General features: G+C 39.5%; 2 protein-coding genes across 3 annotated transcripts in view; both read right to left on the bottom strand.

The window, feature by feature from the left end:
- LOC142832742 (uncharacterized) overlaps nucleotides 1-19554 on the bottom strand; it is a 196329-nt gene that overhangs the window by 75557 nt on the left and 101218 nt on the right. The gene's annotated exons all lie outside the window — the stretch shown is intronic.
- Nucleotides 7920-19554, bottom strand: part of LOC142837596 (uncharacterized) — a 59263-nt gene continuing 47628 nt past the window's right edge. The window contains 6 exon segments of the mRNA XM_075952761.1: nucleotides 7920-8372; nucleotides 8375-9358; nucleotides 11263-11389; nucleotides 15094-15185; nucleotides 16539-16658; nucleotides 18052-18180. Coding sequence (XP_075808876.1) covers nucleotides 8245-8372; nucleotides 8375-9358; nucleotides 11263-11389; nucleotides 15094-15185; nucleotides 16539-16658; nucleotides 18052-18180 — 1580 coding nt within the window. The 3' untranslated portion in view covers nucleotides 7920-8244.

Genomic DNA, 19554 nt, shown 5'->3' with positions numbered 1-19554 from the left:
AACCAAAAAAAGCCCAGGACCAGATGGTTTCAGCTCAGAATTCTACAAAACTTTCAAAGAGGAATTAATACCAATACTCCTCAAATTATTCCACATAAAAGAAACAGAGGGAACATTGCCAAACTCTTTTTATGAGGCTACAATTACCCTGATAGCCAAACCACAGAAAGACAATACTAAAAAAGAGAATTACAGACCAATCTCACTCATGAACATTGATGCAAAAATACTAAATAAAATACTAGCAAATCGAATCCAAGAACCTATCAGAACCATCATCTACCATGACTAAGTCAGCTTCATCCCACAGATGCAGGGATGGTCCAACATATGAAAATCTGTCAACGTAATCCACTATATAAACAAACTGGAAAATAAAAATGACATGATGATCTCATTAGATGCCAAAAAATCATTTGACAAAATACAACATCCCTTTGTGATAAAGGTCTTGGAGAGATCAGGGATACAAGGAACATACCTAAACATAATTAAGGCAATATATAGCAAGCCAACAGCCAACATGAAACTAAATGAAGAGAAACTCTCAGCGATTCCACTGAAATCAGAAACAAGACAAGGTTGTCCACTCTCTCCATACCTAGTCAACGTAGTTCTTGAGGTCCTAGCTAGAGCAATAAGATACCAAAGGGAGATAAAGGGGGTACAAATTGGAAAAGAAGAAGTCAAACTCTCACTGCTTGCTGATGGTATGATAGTTTGCATAAGTGATCCCAAAAATTCTCCCAAGAAACTTCTATAACTCATAAACATTTTCAGAAATGCAGCAGGATACAAGATTAACTCAAAAAATCAGTAGCCCTCCTGTACATAGATGCTAAAAGGTTTACAAAAGAAATCAGAGAACCAACACCTTTACAATAGCCACAAATAGCATAAAATATTTCAGAGTAACTAACCAAACAACTGGAAGACTTGTATGACAAGAACTTTAAATCTTTGAAGAAAGAAATAGTAGAGGACACCAGAAAGTAAAAAGACCTCCCATGCTCTTGGGTAGCCAGAATTAATATAGTAAAAATGGCAATATTACTGAAAGCAATCTACAGATTCAACGCAATGCCCAGCAAAATTCTTCAAAGACCTTGAAGGAATGATACTCAACTTCATTTGGAAAAGCAAAAAACCCAGGATAGCCAAAACAATTCTGGGCAATTAAAAACTTGCGGAGGCATCACAATCCCTGACTTGAAACTCTATTACAATGTTACAGTACTGAAAACAGCCTGGTACTGGCATAACAACAGACAGGAGGACCAATGGAACTGAATAGAAGACCCAGATATCAATCCACACATCTTTGAACACCTGATCTTTGATAAAGAAGCAAAAAATATCAAATGGAAAGAAGAAACCCCTGACCCCAAAAGGTAGGAGTAAGACAAAAGACTGCATTATCATGATACAAAGAAAGAACATTCCAATTGAAGGTCACAGGTTACATTCATAGTTTTTTTTAACAGTTTTTTTAAAGATTTATTTATTATGTATTCAGTGTTCTGCCAGAAGAGGGCACCAGATCTCATTATAGATGGTTTTGAGCCACATGTGGTTGCTGGGAATTGAACTCAGGATGAGCAGCCAGTTGCTCTTAAATTCTGAGCCATTTCTCTAGCTCCCATAGTTAAACATTCTGTTGCCAGAACAAAACAAGTCATGCTCACACACTAGACCAAAACTTCCTGTAGGCAAACCACTCCCTGGGTGGAATATACAGTTATCTCCACAAAGGAACTGGAACTTGGATCCTTAGACTCTTGTTTGAGGTAGGAACAATCTGGTTCTCTATTCCTGGAGTACAAGTTCTAAACTATTATCCACAATAACCTTGAGAAAGCAGAACTCTCCAGTCAACACCTAGGTGGGATCTTTGTTTGAGGTAGAAACAGACAATAACCTTGAAGGAACTAGAGGAAAATCCCAACTCTCTGATCTTTGGTCAATGTGGAAATAGGCTCACATTTCCAGGCCTCCACACTCTAGGCAGCTTGTCATGTCTGGTCTTTGCAGCTTAACTGGAGTCTGCTTCATGGTTAGTCTGAGCATCTTCTGTGTAGCTCAGCTTTTCTGAAAGAGTCAGCAGCCCTTATCAATTATATATGTTTGAGGGAGGATAGCACTAGTGAATCGTGTCAGTTTCAGTAACATCTTAAAGCTATTAAGTTGCTTATTTCTGAATTTTTGGGAGATTCAATGCAGGATGAAATATTTTACAAGAGTGAAAATCAACTTCTGTGTCAGGACCCCATTGGAGTTGCATATCAGATATCTGCCATATGGGATATTTACATTATGATTAACAACAGTAGCAAAATTAGAGTTATGTGGTAGGAACTAAAATAATTTTATAGTTGGAGTCACCGCAACATGAGAAACATTATCTGAGAGAACATTAAGATGGTTGAGAAAATTATTCTTGTAATGGTCTGTTCTGTCCCTTTAAGAGACAAGCCATGCCCACTCCTTCCCCTGTCTGCCAAGGCAAGCTGATCTTCAGTTTTCAGCTCCAGTCTCTTCTTTTTCTTCTCTTGAAGAGGCAGCTTCTGTCTCTCCCTTCTTCCCCTCCTTTCTCTCCCTCCCCCTCCTCTCTCTCTCTCTCTCTCTCTCTCTCTCTCTCTCTCTCTCTCTGCTCTTCTCTCCTTCTCTTCTTTCCCCTCCATAACCCACTAAATAAATATCCAACCTCACTCTGCATGGCATGTCTATCCATCTCTGCTTCTCACCCGCTGGGGCTGCAGTTCCCTGTCTGTGACTCATTGCCCCTCGTGGCCCACTGCAGCCTCTTGGGCAACTGTGCCATCACTGCCTGACACTGGCTGCTCTTGGGACCCGCTGCCTGCTGCCTGCCACTGCTCAGGGATCTGTGACTTGGTTCCATGGCCCGCTGCCCACTGCTGCTGCTTGAGGGTCTGCAGTGTTTCTTCTGCTGTGCCCCCTTGGGGAATTTGCATCATTTTTACTTAAACCATAACAATACTGCCTTAGATCACACCGCTCCTTTATCTCTCTTTTAAGAGCCCATGTTTTAAGGACTTTATTAGGAGAATGAAGGGTTTTTATCTCAGAGGAAGCTGATACACATTATCCACTTCTGGGCATGAGCTCCAAGTACTTGCCATCTTACCAATGAACACTTGCCCATCATGTTTTGTAATGCTATTTCATTTATATTCTTTTTGTGCTTTGTTTTGTTTTTGAGAGAGGGTTTTTCTGTGTAACAGCCCTACCTGTCCTGGATCTAACTCCTGGAGGACAGGTTGGCCTCAAACCCCCAGAAATCTGCCTGTCTCTGCCTCCCAAGTGCTGGGATTAAATGCCTCCACCACCCAGCTCATTTGTATTTTGATAAATAAAGCTTATCTGAAGTTCAGAGAGTAAACCAGCCGCATTGATCAGCCTTACAGACAAGGCAGTGATGACACATACCTTTAATCTCAGTAGCCACATTAGTTTGCCATAGAAAGTGGCCACCTTTATTCCCAACCCTGGAAAGGAATAAAAATGGGAAGAGATAGCTCTCACTCACAATCTCATGCTGAGATTCCTGTAGGAGGATTCCAATGTTGGACTGAAATAGAGGAAAGCGGTCAGTGACTGGCTGGTTTGCTCTCTAAACTTAAAGCAGGCTTTATTTATTAAAATACAAATGAAATATCACTACAGTGTTCATTGCTGCTTTATTGATAATATCTAAGAAACAGAATCAAGTTAGATGTCCATCACCTGACACATGGTTAAATGAAAATGTATGCCTTAGCTTCAAATTTGTTGTTTTTCCATTTCATGTAAGATTATATGTACAAGTCAGAAAGCCATCAATGGACTAGTAGTGGAGACATGCAGGAAGATGGCATGGATAGTAGAATAAAGGTGATATGAAGTTAGAGTGCAATTCTGGGGCAGAATGGCTCAAGTAAGTAGTTAAGTGATGAGGAGAGCGGGCTGCATAATGGTCAATTTAAATGAGATTGCCATGAAGAAGCTACATAGGAACCTCCATTTTGAAACCAAGTTTAAAAAATATGAGAGGATAGTTATAATAGAATATAGTAGAACACAAATTATTGTTGGGGTCTGAGAGTCTGAAACAATGCAAGCAGGTACACGTAAAGCAAGATCTTTATTGAATTGAATAGCAAAAAGTTTTGGTCAAGGAGAAAAGTACAGACTCTGGAGCTGAGTGTGTTCTTGAACTTTCATTCAGAAAGTATTTAAACCCTCCAAACCACATCTGTGCAAGTCACAGTTACAGGTTACACCCACAAGGTCATAGAGATTAGTGGTTTTCCCTATGTGCTTCATCATGATCAATGGACACAGAATGTAAGCTTTTCAGCCCAACCTATCAGATTCATTTGTTCTTTGTATTGTTAGAAGCAACCTCAACATTTTAGAGAACCAAAGATGTGTAAGCGATGATTTCTATGGTTTAAGGAGGAGATATGTCAGCTATTGGAAAGTCCTAGCTCCTTTAGGGCTTGGGCAGTTGAACTTTTTTTCACCCTACAGGTAAAAGAGATCCTGAATTCAAAATGTCAGTACTTATTACAAGGTACTTTCACCTGTTCCCAACAATATAATATAATGGGGAATTGGATGATGTGTGTGAAAACTTTAATTTGGGATGGAGCAGGAATACAGAAGGAAGAATGGGAGGATGTGGTTGTTTTAACAGAAATGGTCGCCATAGATTCATGTTTTGAATACTTGACTATAAGGAGTGGCACTATTAGGAGATACATTTAAGTCAGAATTAAGCTTGTGCATATATGTTTAGTTAACACTGTGCTATAAATGAATGGGACATTGGATAATGTGTGCTAGATATTAAACTGGGGATGGGGTAGGAATAAGTGAAGAAGAGTAAGGGGGTTAACCAAAACGAAGGATGTATGAAGAAGCCTCTTGAAATCCCACTGTCTTACAGGTTAATAGTAAATATGATTTTAAAACTTTGAACAGAGGTGTCCCACATGTGTGAATAATTCTGCTTCCAGATGCCAGGGCTACTAAATGAAACTCCTTGTACCAGATACTCCTTATCTGCCTAGGAATTACTGATCAGGGAGGTCTGAGAGACATCTGAAACAAAGCAGGGGCCAGTATTCTTGCTTTGCCACCCTAAGAACATGGTGTTGCTGTAAACACCAAACACTTTGGCTTCAAAATCAAGAGAGAGCAACTTGAACTTACCAGGAATTTCTCCCAACTGGCTCCCTTTCATAGAACTGTAAGGTGATGTGAGGGCTGATGGCAAAGAAAACAACTTAATATTCTTACCCATGGGCTCTACATCGTACAATCCCAACCTATTGGGCAAAGTGTGTATGCAATACTGGCACAACTGTAAATTGGCATAGCCCACCGCTCTTCATTGGATTTGAGTCATGCTCCACAGAGAGGAATTCATGCCTTTCATAAACCAAGGCTTCGAAGTATATGTCCAAAGACGGAAACTATGTTTTATTAATGATGATATTGTCAATCTGCCATCTAAATATTCATATCTATAATGATCAATTTTTCTACTCTCAACTTTGATGAAAGAAGTCTCCTCTTTTAGTAGGTACTTGGTAATGCAGAGACTCATAACTGTTCAAGAAGTATTAAGAAAAAGTAACTGTGTAAAATTAGGGCAATTAAAATTTCATCATGACTGGGGGATGGTACCATGAGCCTCCTTTATCTCCATGAAGGTCTGTTGACAGTAAATGAAAGCTATGTCATTTTATTATTTGTGTCCAGCAAATACTTTTCTTCAGTAGTTCAAAATTCATGCCCCGAGGGATTTCTTTCTTTCTTTTTTTTATTGCTTTACTCTTTCTTTGTATAGTCCTTGCTCTGTTGGGAATTGCACTGTGGACCAGGCTGAACTCAAAAAAGATCCACATGTTTCTGAGTCCACAGTGCTGAGATGAAAGGGATACACCACCAAGCCCAGAGTCTTAGAGATTTCTAAGCTGTTTTTGATAAGCCTATGATGTCACAGTCAGAGCCTATCTCTTTACAGTTTCTCACTTTCTTGCTATTTGTAAGGTTTCAGTCTTAGTGTAAAGATTATTGAAAGTGAACAAAAGATGAGACTGAATTAGAACATTCTCTTTCAAGCTGAAGTTGCATTGATGTTGGCAATTTCAGCAATAGGTAAAGGATTTATCAAATTCAATTTATTTGGTGGGCAAAATTTCCAATGAACAGAAGATATGGGGATTATATATGGTATCCCTTTACATGTTTTCTCAGAATTATGAAATTTGTGGTATACGAAACAATTAGAGGTCTTTGTCACATTTTTTGAAAAAAAATATTCAGCAGCATTTATTCCATTCATGTCATGCATTACTACCTCATTTCATTGCATTCATCCCTGCAGTGAAAACCCAACTAGCAGTTATTTTCCTTTGTCTCTGTTCCTAGGCTCTGTCAAGTACTAACTTATTTTCCAACCCCACTTATGATAAATATTTTATTTAAAGAGAATACATGATGTATTGTTTCTGAATTTTCACTCAGCATATCTTCAAGTTTTATCCATTTTATTACATATATTAACATTTCATTTTTTTTTCATCTGTGGATAGTTATAATTCTGATACTCATATTAACACACCCATTGTTTTTTGAATACTTGGAAGCATTCTTAGTACTAGTAGAATGCTAGGTCATGTGGCAACTTGAAATTTTACTTTCTAAGAGATTTTCAATCTTTTTTATTATAACACTTTTATTTTGCAGGTTTAAGGATTCTAGTTTCTTGGCATTATCACCAATATTTTGCTATTTTATATTTACTAATATGATTGCCCTTCTATCGAGTAGCAAGTGATATCCCATTGCCATTTTTATTTATCTTTTTCTAATGACGTTGTTCATCTTCCATTTGTATTTTTTTAAAGTTACTAGATTTTGTCCTTATTATGATTTATTTTACTTTCTTAAAGACAGGGTTTATATATACCTGGCAGTCCTGGATCTCACTATGTAGACCAGGATGGTCTCAGACTCTTAGAAATCTTCTAGCCTCTGCCTCCTTAGTGCTGGGGGAAAAGGTATGCACCACATAGTTAGTCTGTCTTTATTATGAATTCTTAATTGCAGAACATTTTTTTTTTGTTTTGTTCTTTGAGAAAAGATTTCACTATGAGCCGGGTGGTGGTGGCGCCTGCCTTTAATCCCAGCACTTGGGAGGCAGAGGCAGGCTGATCTCTGTGAGTTTGAGGCCAGCCTGGTCTAGAAGAGCTAGTTCCAGGATAGGAACCAAAAAGCTATAGAGAAACCCTGTCTCGAAAATCAAAAAAAGAAAGAAAAAAGAAAAAAAAAGATTTCACTATGTAACAGCCTTAGCTGTTGTGGAACTAGCTGTGTACACTAGGCTGGCCTTGAACTCACAGGTATCCACCTGCCTGTCCCCTGAATGCCAGGATTAAAGACTTGTGGCACCACAACACGTAAAGATAAGTGACTTTATTATTGCATTTCCCAGGAGCTGGAGTCACGGTAGTTCTTAAAGAGCCCTGGTGCCCTTTTAGAGGACTGGAGTTCGATTCCTAACAAACACTGAAGAGATCACAACTATCTGAAAATCCAGCCTCGTGGAATCTTATGTCCTCTGTTGCATTCCCAGGCAACTGGCAAGCATGGAGTGCAGAGAAAGATTAGCAAAGCAACTCTTTACACATTGGACAAAGCACCCATACATGTGAAAAAAAATTCACACTGTTACTATGGTAAAATTTTTTAAAATATAAACACGGTGATATCTTCTAAGATTTAAAACTTCATAACAGGTTTTCACAAGTTTCTTATCTCTATGTTTCTATTTATTGTAGTTTGTCTTTTTGGTTGGACTTTCTTTGGACCCACAGCACCCAAACAATGACACAATGACGTATTATAAATTATGAAACCTTGACCTTTATGTTTGTTCCCAACTAGCTCTTATAACCTAAGTAACAGGTTTCTATTAACCTACATTTTGTCAACTGGCTCTTTACCTCTCTTCCATTTTGTACATCTGATGTCTCCCATGTCTTTTTGGCATTTGCTGCCACACCAGATTCATCCCAAGTTCCTTTCTCTCCTGAGAAGTTCTGCCCATTTTTTCCCACCTAGCCACTGGTCATTCAGCTCTTTATTAAACTAATCAGAAGGAACTTTGGCAAAGACACATCTTCACAGTATACAAAAAATTATCCCGTAGCATATTATATATGCTCTTAGGCTTTATAGGCAGAGAACACCTAAAAAAATGCTATGACACATTATGAGAACGGTATTTTTCTCTCCAGTGCCAACTCTCTGATGTGTTTTAAGATTTGAAAGACAGATATAGGGTATGCTAGTCATTGTATTTGTTGTTTCTCTCTAGTATGAATGTTCTGATGGGCTTTGAGGTGGGAGTACCTAGTAAAAGATTTGTCACATTCCTTACAACTATATGGTCTCTCTCCAGTATGAATTCTCTGATGTGTTCTAAGATGTGACATGTCGATAAAGGATTTATTACATTCCTGACATTTGTGAGGCCTCTCTCCAGTGTGAACACTCTGATGTCTTCTAAGAGTCGAAATACGGAGAAAGGACATGTCACAGTCGTTGCATTTGTGAATTTTCTCTCCAGTATGAATTTTCTGATGTTTTCTGAGGTCCGAGCATGTAGTAAAACATTTGCCACATTCCTTACAACTGTAAGGTCTCTCTCCAGTGTGGACTCTCTGATGCGTTCTAAGATATGAGTTATGGGTAAAGGATTTCTCACATTCCCTACATTTGTAAAGTTTCTCTCCAGTATGAATTTTCTGATGTGCTCTAAGAGTTGAAAGTCGGGTAAAACATTTGTCACATTCTTCACATCTGTAAGGCTTCTCTCCAGTTTGTATTCTCTGATGTACAGTGAGGCTTGAGGCTGCACTGAAGTATTTCCCACATTTCCTAGATTGGTATGGTGTCTCTCCAGTGGAGAATTTTTGTTGCAAGAGACTGTAAGCAGAGGTGAAATAGTCATCATATTCTCCTTGCCTGTGTTCTGATCTTGCAGTGTAGAGTCTCTGATCTTGAGTAATGTTGGGATACAAATTTAAAGATTTCTCACAGACTTTAGATTTGCAAGGTTCTTCTCCAGTGTGCATGCTGTCATGTCTATCTGGGTTTGATGAGTCAACAGAGTCATCCCTGTGATTACTGCATCTGTAGTTGTTAGAGTTTTCTGTAGTTTCACTTGTTCTATAAAGTGCACAGGTGGAGAGGTCATGAAGCATTTTGCCAAGGTCATTACACTGAGAAGACTCCTTTTCAGTCTTCACTTGTTGATAGACAGGATCACATATGCAACAGTTCTCTGAAAATGAATACAATTCAGATTAATAGGGCTAGATACAACACTAAACATTTGATAAATGGCTGTCTTCCTAAGTTCTTTCTAAAGATAAGTGAATCAGAAACTAATTAGACATTTATCTTCCATCGTAATTGAATGTATTCTCACAAAAACAGACAGACAGGCTCCAAGGGTCTGAGATATAGCAGATACCTCATCCTTATCGAAAATGTCTAATGGCAGAAGATGGATCAGGAAAGTGAGGCATAAGCAATTTGCTGTGGGACGGTGCTCATTGACTGATTATATTAAGAATACATGTCTCTATTGTTAAACATTTCATCTCAGAAGATTGCTGATGAATACTATTAAGAAGGGCCAATTCCTTTAAATATTAAAGTCTTTCTTAAAAATATCAAATGGTTTTTCTTCCTAGAGAAATATATTAGATTCTTTCAAATTAATGGATGGAAAGCTAGTATTCTGCCAGACAGCAGAGGCTCAGATCATTTGATGCAGGTTTGAAATGGGCAGCTATTGCTTATTTCTATCTTTCCCGGTCTTAGCTTCACATACTACTGTGTTTCCTAACTTTCTTCACATGCTTATTTCCAAGTCTATTCAGCCCACCGACTTCTGAGAGGGTGTCTGTGTATTCTCCACTGGACAAAATATGTAATATGAAGACAGACATGCAAGGAAGGCAATTTCAGACTAATACTAATTCATGGATTCACATTAGGCTTATAATTTGTAAAATTATTCCAATCTGATATCAGCATAGTTAAATAAAATGCATTTTGTGCCCGGCGGTAATGGCACTTGCTTTTACCCCAGCACTTGGGAGGCAGAGGTAGGTGGATCTTTGTGAGTTTGAGGGCAGACTGATTTACAAGAGGTAGTTCTAGAGAAATCCTGTCTCGAAATACAAAAAAAACTAAAACAAAACAAAACCAAAAAAAAAAACCAAAACCAAAAAATTACATTTTGTACTGATATTAAGTCACCATAAATCAGGTGCAATAAGACACAATACCTTGTAACAGTTACAACAGGCAGGATGCATCTTGGGACCAGAATACTCCACTAAGTTCAATGATGAGGCATTCTTTCAAATGGAATTGAATATAGCAAAAGCATTCTCAGCTCTTGCTTTCTCTTTCACTGGAAGCCATCACTGTTGTCCTGCTTATTCACGAGCCCACCCTGGTTTTGACTACTCTCTCCTCTCCACATTCCAGGGCAATCTCATTTGCTCAGGACAGGTGACCAGGCCTATCTTGCATACAATAATCCACATGATCTGTGAGGTAGCCAATGACCCATGCTAGAATTTTTAGAAAGAATAGAGACATCAAACAAAATATTGTGCTCAGTACATCAAGAGAACATAAAGTAGAAGAAACTAGAAATAATTTCCAATTGCTATTTCTTGCCAGAATCTTTTAGCATATTTAAGGAAAATTTCAGATCGCCTATCCTGAGCTTTTTCTCACAAAACCATGAAAGTTACAACGATGCAGTTGGAGCTTTAAGATATATATGGAGGCCGGGCGGTGGTGGCGCACGCCTGTAATCCCAGCACTCGGGAGGCAGAGGCAGGCGGATCTCTGTGAGTTCGAGGCCAACCTGGTCTACAAAGGGAGTTCCAGGACAGGCTCCAAAGCTACAGAGAAACCCTGTCTCGAAAAACCAAAAAAAAAAAAAAGATATATATGGAAATATATATGGAATTTATTTTGGAAACACAGTGAGGTTTACAAGGCACCATTAACACGGAAATGAAATGAGTCAAATTCCATGGAAAAGTTATTTCTAGTACCAAACTTTCCTGCCTTCCATTGTTTCTAGGACAGCTTAACAGAGTTTAAAGGTCAGTATATACAAAGAATGATTTAGGAATTCTATAATAAAAATGCTCTCACCCACAAAAAGCAGGCTGCTGTAATTCTCCAACATAACATCAATGTACAAAGCCCTCTGAGCAGAGTCTAGGCATTCCCACTCTTCCTGGGAGAAGTCCACAGTCACATCCCTGAATGTCAATGGACCCTGAAACACAAAGTACAGTTTGACCAAGTGATCCCATAAAGAGGCTTTCCTTGAGATAAGGAGACTTGAGGAAATTAGGGATGTAGATGAGTGAATACAATTACTCAAAGCAATGATTTCTGATATAGTCACACATTATAATGAATGTTCCAAGTCTTTGAAATCAAGATGACAAAGTAGTTTCCCAAGCACATCCATGAAAAGAGACACACATTTAAGGTCTGGACACAGTTGTCTACTTGGTATGGATGCTGTGTTTATGTCCCATGGATTACAGTATATATGTCTCAGAAGGCAAACGGTGATGAGGAAATGTGCTAAAGTACCAACAGTGAATCAATCCTGTGCATTTTTCAGTCCCACATGATTGTATTCCTAACATGCTCAGTTTGCATGTTTAAATTCCATCAACTCCATTCCATTAAAGAGAAAAGGAATGAATATGGAAGACAGAATTCACAATTGAATCTATAGGTAAAGAGCTGTTTTTCCCCCCACAGTAACAACGAGTGTAACAGCAAATGTATACTGTCAATTTTAACATTACAACATAAGTGGGATTACTTTGATCAGAATATCTGAGTTACTGGCAAGCTGATAGAAAAATATACATCAGCCATATTTGATATAATCTAAAATTTTACTCAAGGATAGGCATAAGGCAACTAAAACAAATAATTTTAGAAGTTCTGGGGACTATTTCACCCACAAAGAGTTATAAAAATTGGGGTAAGTCCCAAACCACATCAAATAGTTTCTGAGTAGCAGCTAAGCATGTACATGTAACTATAATAACTGTGGATACATTCAGAAGTGACATGGATTTCCTGAGAAAATGATTATACTAAATTCTGTGAGAATTACAGCCACTGTTCAGTGCTGTGCAAATATAATAGAGCTCAAAGAATGGCTCAGGAGAAAACGTTAGCTACCGTATCTGAATTTTGTGGTTATCTGCATGCTCCCTTTTAGTACTTATGCTGTATTGCCTATCACACTTTAGGTTAGTAGTGTTCATGATTCTTCCTTTATTTCTGTGAAAATAAAAAGTGTTAACATAATCTGTCTGAGTCATGAGTCAGAAATAGAAATACAAACCAGAGCCCATTTCCTAAATCTCTACGTTAAAACACTGCAGGTTCATGGTAGGGGAGCCGAGCCATGACTCTCACAGGAATCATGAGGAAATGTTCTGCATCAAATATGATGGGTTATGCACACCAATTAGTCAATGCCCTCAATTCCTGATGAATTCCACATAACGCTACATAATGACTCCCAACTAAAAAGGGCTGCATAGTGGGATCCTGTGTTTTGTGTATGTGTGGTGGCGGAGAGGTTAGAGAATAAAATATACTGATCTCTCAGCTTTAGGAAGCTACCACTGAACATCCTAATCAAGTAGGTGATGTGATCAGCAATTCTCCTGAGACAAACAGATATCAGGTGTCAACAAACACTTGGACATGTCATCACTGTTGTGATATTAAACACCAAAGAGAAATACGGGTAGAGTACAATCTGAATCTATGCCCAAGAACATCAATTTCACGGCAACATCAACCCATGTTCTGCACTGTTAAGTGTGCTTACATTTTTAGTAGTAGGATCCAAGTTTTACACAGCATTAAAAATCAAGATATGTCTCTTTCAATTCCACACACTGCTAAGATGTTGTGACAGCTATTCCTTGTGATTCAATATGTGCTTTTCATAACCATGATTCAAGGAAATGTGACAGACCTCACCAATGGAGCCTACATGCCACAGGAGTCCTACACACTAATATATAAAGATATAGTTTGATACTCTAAGGCAATTGGGATTCAATGCATATTTTGTTCATGCGTTAGAGTGGATATATTTTCAAAATTAAAGATCATAAGTTCATGTGGGATATTTATCCTCAAATAATTGGGGGAGAGTAAAATTGAGAAAAGTGCTATACAGGAGATGTAGATATATTGAGTTACAGTGTACAGGTGTAATCATAACAGAATACTATAGAGGCTCCAGAAAGACTACTGTAAAGCCATGCCCACTAAATATTTACTAATGGAGGCAAAAAGATAAATTAGAGCTGGGCGATGGTGGCGCACGCCTTTAATCCCAGCACTCGGGAGGCAGAGGCAGGCGGATCTCTGTGAGTTCGAGACCAGCCTGGTCTACAGAGCTAGTTCCAGGACAGGCTCCAAAGCCACAGAGAAACCCTGTCTCGAAAAATCAAAAAAAAACAAAACAAGCAAAAACAAACAAACAAACAAAAAAAGATAAATTAGAATAATATGGCCTTTTCACCAAATGGTGTAGGCACACCTGGATCCAAGCAGGTGAATGAAATTAGATTCTTATCTTTCATTTGTAAAAAAAAAAAATCCATTAAAATGGATCAAAAATCTTATTTGAAATAAGAAACAGAAACCTAGAACACATAGGGAATATCCATGAGGATATTGGGATGGGCAAGGACTTTTCGATTAGAAAGAACAGCAACAGCATAGGATTTGGTTTTAGAGGATTAGCAAGTAACCCTTGTTGGTCATGAGCCCCCACTGGGCCATACCTGGCTTAGCTCCAGAGTTTTCACTCAGCCCCTAATCCATCATTTGTGTTAAAGATTTCTTTTGTTACTTTATGTTAATCTTATCTGAGAGGTTCCCATGGATAAAAAGCCTATGTAAAACTTGGTTTAGAGAAAACCCGAAAAACCGAAGTACCTCATCAATCAGGTATTTGCACCTGGCACTGTATTTTCAGAAACTTCATTCAGTTTTTGTTGACATATGAAAATCTACTAGCGAAAGTGGAAATATATGAAAAAATAAAGAGGCCAAGAAGCAAAGGGAAAGTGCTTCAGTTCACCAAGACTAAGCCCCCTGCGGCCACAGAGGCTAAGTTCATTCTCATGTCTTTAATTCTTCATTTCACCAACCTGCGTGATCCCACACACCTATTCTGCTATACACGTGACAATTAACATTTTATTTTATTTTATTTTTTGTTTTTGGAGACAGGGTTTCTCTGTAGCTTTGGAGCCTCTCCTAAAACTAGCTCTTGTTGACCAGGGTGGCCTCAAACTCACAGAGATCCTCCTGCTTCTGTCTCCCGAGTGTTGCGATTAAAAGCATGTGCCACCACCGCCCAGTTTACAAGCGACAGTTAAGTGCAGTTATATTATACAGTGTCAGAAGGAAGGAAGGAAGCACATTTCCCCTCACATGCCATAGTCTAGACACAGTATGTGTCTATGGAAAGTGTACAGGTACGCACAGTAGAACACGGAGAGAAGAGAACAAAGAACATTAACTATCAGGGTTCAGTTAGGACTAAATTCAGGTAGTGAACATAAGTTATGAAAAAGGATATAAAGCTAATTTCTTTTCCAGTTTAATTTTGTCACAGCTTTTCTTTCTTTTTCATGATTCACAAGTTCACATAAATATATTCTGTAATGAAAATATAAAATCCCTTGTGAGGCCGCAGAGGTTCTGATTCCAATGACTAACTGCATAAAAGTACATTGAGTTGCATACTCTTTGGGTCTGGATATTTTCAGTGTGTAATTGTCTGCTTCTTTGTCTGCAAGGTTTTTCATAGTAATGTTAAAAAAGATAACCAGAAGCACAATTTCAAGGCTTCTAATGTCTCAAACAACAACATTCCTATAAAAAAGAGGGGGGGGGTGGTGAGACATGAGCACTGACCTGGGGCCTGTTTACTGGAGAATCAGCCATTTCTTTTTGCTTCTCTTTTTTGAGTTTCTCTTTCAGGAACAATGAATAGATGGTTTGTTGGACTTTTATATAAGGAGGCAAAAAGAAAAAGTTAATACTGAAAGTGGTTAAAGAAAAATGACCACTTGAACAGACCGAAGAAACACAATATGACCAGGTGTTTTATCAATGATTCCCAAATCAGGAGAGCAGGGAGTGACATTTGAAGCTTGCAGAGAAAAATCACTGTCAACCATATTGTTTTATCTAGAAAAATTCTACCTTAAAATTGATGGAGATGTAAGTGCAGTTCAAGATAATTACAAAGAAAAAGAATTAATACTGTTATGAAGACATGAATGATGTCAATGAACAAGGACAGCATCACTCACATGCACACTCAAATAAAATTTTACTTGACTCCATTTTCAGTTCTTCTGTAGAACCAGTTCTCGTGCCTATAATAGGACAATCCTGAGATCCTTCTCAGTGGACGTCTCCAGAATCATTTCTAGTGACACAGAATGTGGCACATTGATTTCATGTCCCACTCACACATTCACTTGAGTCCCTTGCAGTAATTACAATAGATTTAAAAATCAGTGGGAAGGAGGAATGCCACACAATGGTGCTCACATAGGAGGTTTAGTGGAAGAAGTGAGACAAGGGGCAGAGAAGGGGACAGAGAGAGGGGCAGAGACTGGTCCCTGGGGATTAGAGTGGAGGAAGAGAAAGAACGAGAGAGGGAGAGAGACAGAGAGAAAGAGAGAGAGAAAAAAAAGGGGCAGAGAGAAAGAGAGAAGAAAAAAAGATATGGGAGGTGGGCAAGGCCCACCTTTTAAAAGGGAACATAGTGCATGTGCATAGGAGGTGCTCGTAGTGGCTGCAGATGAGGACCTAGCTTGTCAGGACACCAAGTATAGGCCAGTACATCTGAATACTAACAGCCACCCCTTCACCAATCCCTCCAAATACCTCCATCCTGAGCTACTGTCTCATCCCTCTTCACCTTCCTGGACTTTGTTCTGCCCTACAGGTGAGCAGGTCTGGGTGATCAGTTAACCCTGCACATGAGAAAGAGATTCTTCAGGAAGCACCTGGATTTCTAACACAGTACTGTGCTCAGTAGATGAAGAGAGGAATCTAGAAGTGTTGCCCCAATTGTCAGGCAGGGTCAGAATACTGAAAACATTTAGGAATCATTTTCAGTTAGTGTGACTTGAATCCCACTTCCACTCACAGGACAGTCAAATCTCAGCTGCAGAAATGGAACTGAAAGATTGGGATGAGAATATCATACTCTAGTGACATAGACCCAACATGATGAAAGTTTCACACCTCTCAAAGGCACAAGCGCTTTCAGAGTAAGAGAAAGACACTCTGAAGGAGAGCACTCTGAGGAGGAGCAAGGGAGACTGCATGCAAGCAATTCTTACCCACAGCAATCAGACTGATACAATTCTGCAACATCAAGTCTCTGCACAAAGCCCCCTGAGCAGGTTCAGGCACTGCCTCTCCTCCTGGGAGAAGTTCACAGTCACACCACTGGCTGTCAACTGACCACAAAATAAAAAACAACAGTTTGAACAGTTGTTTCAGCGCACAACTTTAATCTTAGCACTAGGGAGACAGAGGAGGGTGGAACTCTGTGTTTTCCAGGCCAGCTTGGTCTACTTGGTGAGTTTGGTCCAGATACAGCCACACATGAATTCAGGACTCAAACACAGCAAACACAGGAATCAAAAAATAACAACTTGATTTTGAGCCCATGGACAGAATGTTTTTCTTTGACCAGGAAGACAAAAGATTTCTCTAGACATTTTTTCTGATATAGATGAGTTATTGCAATTATTTGAAAGATGCTTTCTTTATTATGTTATACCATAATATTTTTTTCATTGCTTTTTTTTTTCCATCCTGATACAGGTTTAATCTGTGTAGATTCAGCTGTCCTTAAACTTTCTCAGTGGACCAGAGTGGGAAGGAATTCTCAGCTCCCAAATGCTGGGATTAAATGGTTGTGCCACCACCACTACCATGTGGCTTATAACACCTTTTCTAGCTGTGGAAATACTGTGATCTATAACATAAAATAGCATGCTGTCCTTTCCCGGCTCTAAGTTGCACATTAAGAACTCAGTAGAAAACACACATTTCTTTTTTTGAGACAGGTCTCACCATGATACTCTGGCTGTCCTAGAACTCATTAGGTAGACTAAGCTGGCCTTAAACTCACTGAGAACCACCTGCCTCTGCCTTCCCAAAGGTGGGATTAATGGTGTAAGTCACCAAATCTTTCAAAGATTCTTTTAAAAGCAATCTATTTACATGACAAAGTGTCAGACGAAAATTTAATTATGGACAAAATGTTTTCTTTTAAATGTTAATGTTTTCAACCATATCCATGGAACTCGCAAAATAATATAATTTCGGATTAAATTCCTTATCCTGGCGTTCATTTCATAGCCAATATATAAAAAGTCTCTGTGAGTCAAAAATCCCTAGTTCTATGTGCCATTCTCTTTAATGGCTAAGAGGTTTAGCAAGAAAGTTGGCGTGGAGGAATGTAAATTTGAAGAGTTTTTTTCCTTTCCAACACACAAAGAGAACCGACCGTCTTTGCAAACAAAACACATAAATTCAAATATTTTAGTAGGTCAGTTTTATGAGATTATTTTGGCATTCAGATCATTGAAAAATATCAGGATCGTTCGAGTTTAAGTGACCTAAAATTTACCGACGACGGTAAGACACCACAGCCGACTTTCAGAGTCTTATGAGCAGCAGAGAAACTGCTTGCACCCCTGGTCCCTTCGCTCCTGGGTCCCAGCCCCGCGGCTCCTCTGAACCTCCTGGGAGGTTCCAGGGTTGCCGCGCTGCTGTCCGGTCACTTTCCCAAGACGCCTTGTGCTGCGACTGAGGCTCCGGAAATTTCAGATCCTGAAATACCTGCCAGGGTCTCCCTCACCCAGTTCCGGACCACGCAGCTTCCCACAGTGCAAGGCCCAGAGCACCAACAGGGAAGCAGCATTAGGCACTTCCGGCTTTGGCTCCTCAGTCCACTTCCGGGTCCTCTCCCTCACTAGTTTCCCAGCTTCTGTTTATGTCACTCCTCTAACTCCTCCCACTTGTCCATCATTCCACCTATACTCACCCAAATAAACTCTAGCACCCTCCCAACTGCTGTTCCTATTAGAGAGTCTCCGCCCATTGAACCGTCCCGCCCACTCCGTCTCAGGCCGCCTTCCTCACAGCTCCAGCTGTCAGGCTGCCCTGAACCCGCTCTGCACAGCTCCCCACAAGCTTCCATGCTTGCTGCCAGAACTGGATCTAGGGAGACGTTGCACTCAGGTACCTGACCCCCATTGTGAGTTCTGAAACCTTCAGTTAAAAGACAGGCAGCCTAACCTCGGCTTGACTCCCAGCCTTCAGGATTGAGCTCATTCTGCGCTCGTCTGCTCTCACCACTAGATAATGGTTTTGTGATTTTGGTAACTCAGACACACGTTAGGCTTCTGTGACTCACGCTAAAGGTGCTTTTTAGATAAAATATAGAATTTTTTTAAAAATGCAATGGTGAATTCAGAGAATATTGCGGTCTCTGAAGCATAATAAAAGGAAGGTATTTGGTACCAGCCCTACAAAAGTCTCTGGGAACATTGAGGAAGAGGAGTTGAAAGGGAATTATCAGGGAAAGATGAGGAAAGGCTAAGACATGCCATTCTCTAGACTCCATTCTCTAGATTGCTGTTGTAATCAGAAACCAACAGCAACTGTATTTACCTGCATTGACCTCACCCTAGACCACAATCAGTCTAGGAAAGGGAAAGGCTCACAGGACCAACTCTTTACCTCTCAAATGTTGGCTCTGGGTGGATTGTAGGAAAAGATTCACAACCTTTAGCTGTCTGTAGTCCTCTGCTGAACTCACCAGACTCCAACACAGCTCCAAACCCACAGTCCACAGTCTCCCAGAAGTCCCTGGTTAATCACAGTTGGTCCCAAGCAAAATGAATAGAGAGAAACATAACAGGGAAATTTGTTGGAATTGTAGACCAGGATAGTACAGAGGTAGGAGTGTGAATGGGCAGTGTTTGAGGTGTGCATGCACAAACACAAACAGAATGCAGAATGTGAGCATATACATAATTGGTGTGTGAGTATAAAAAAGCTAATAATAGATTTTTATTTTTACAGCAGAGTTTCTTTGTGTAACCCTGGCAGTACTGGAACTAGCTTCTTTCTTTCTTTCTTTCTTTCTTTCTTTCTTTCTTTCTTTCTTTCTTTCTTCCTTCCTTCCTTCCTTCCTTTCTTCCTTTCTTTCTTTTCTTCCTTCCTTCCTTTTTCTTTTTTTTTTGAGACAGGTTTCTCTCTAGCTTTGGAGCCTTCTCTGGAACTAGCTCTTGTAGACCAGTTTGGCCTCAAACTCTCAGAGATCCATCTGCCTCTGCC

This window comes from Microtus pennsylvanicus, chromosome 1, assembly GCF_037038515.1.
Source record: "Microtus pennsylvanicus isolate mMicPen1 chromosome 1, mMicPen1.hap1, whole genome shotgun sequence".
Lineage (NCBI taxonomy): Eukaryota > Metazoa > Chordata > Mammalia > Rodentia > Cricetidae > Microtus > Microtus pennsylvanicus.
Note: the sequence above shows the minus strand (reverse complement) of the source record. Positions and strands in the feature narration are given on the sequence as shown.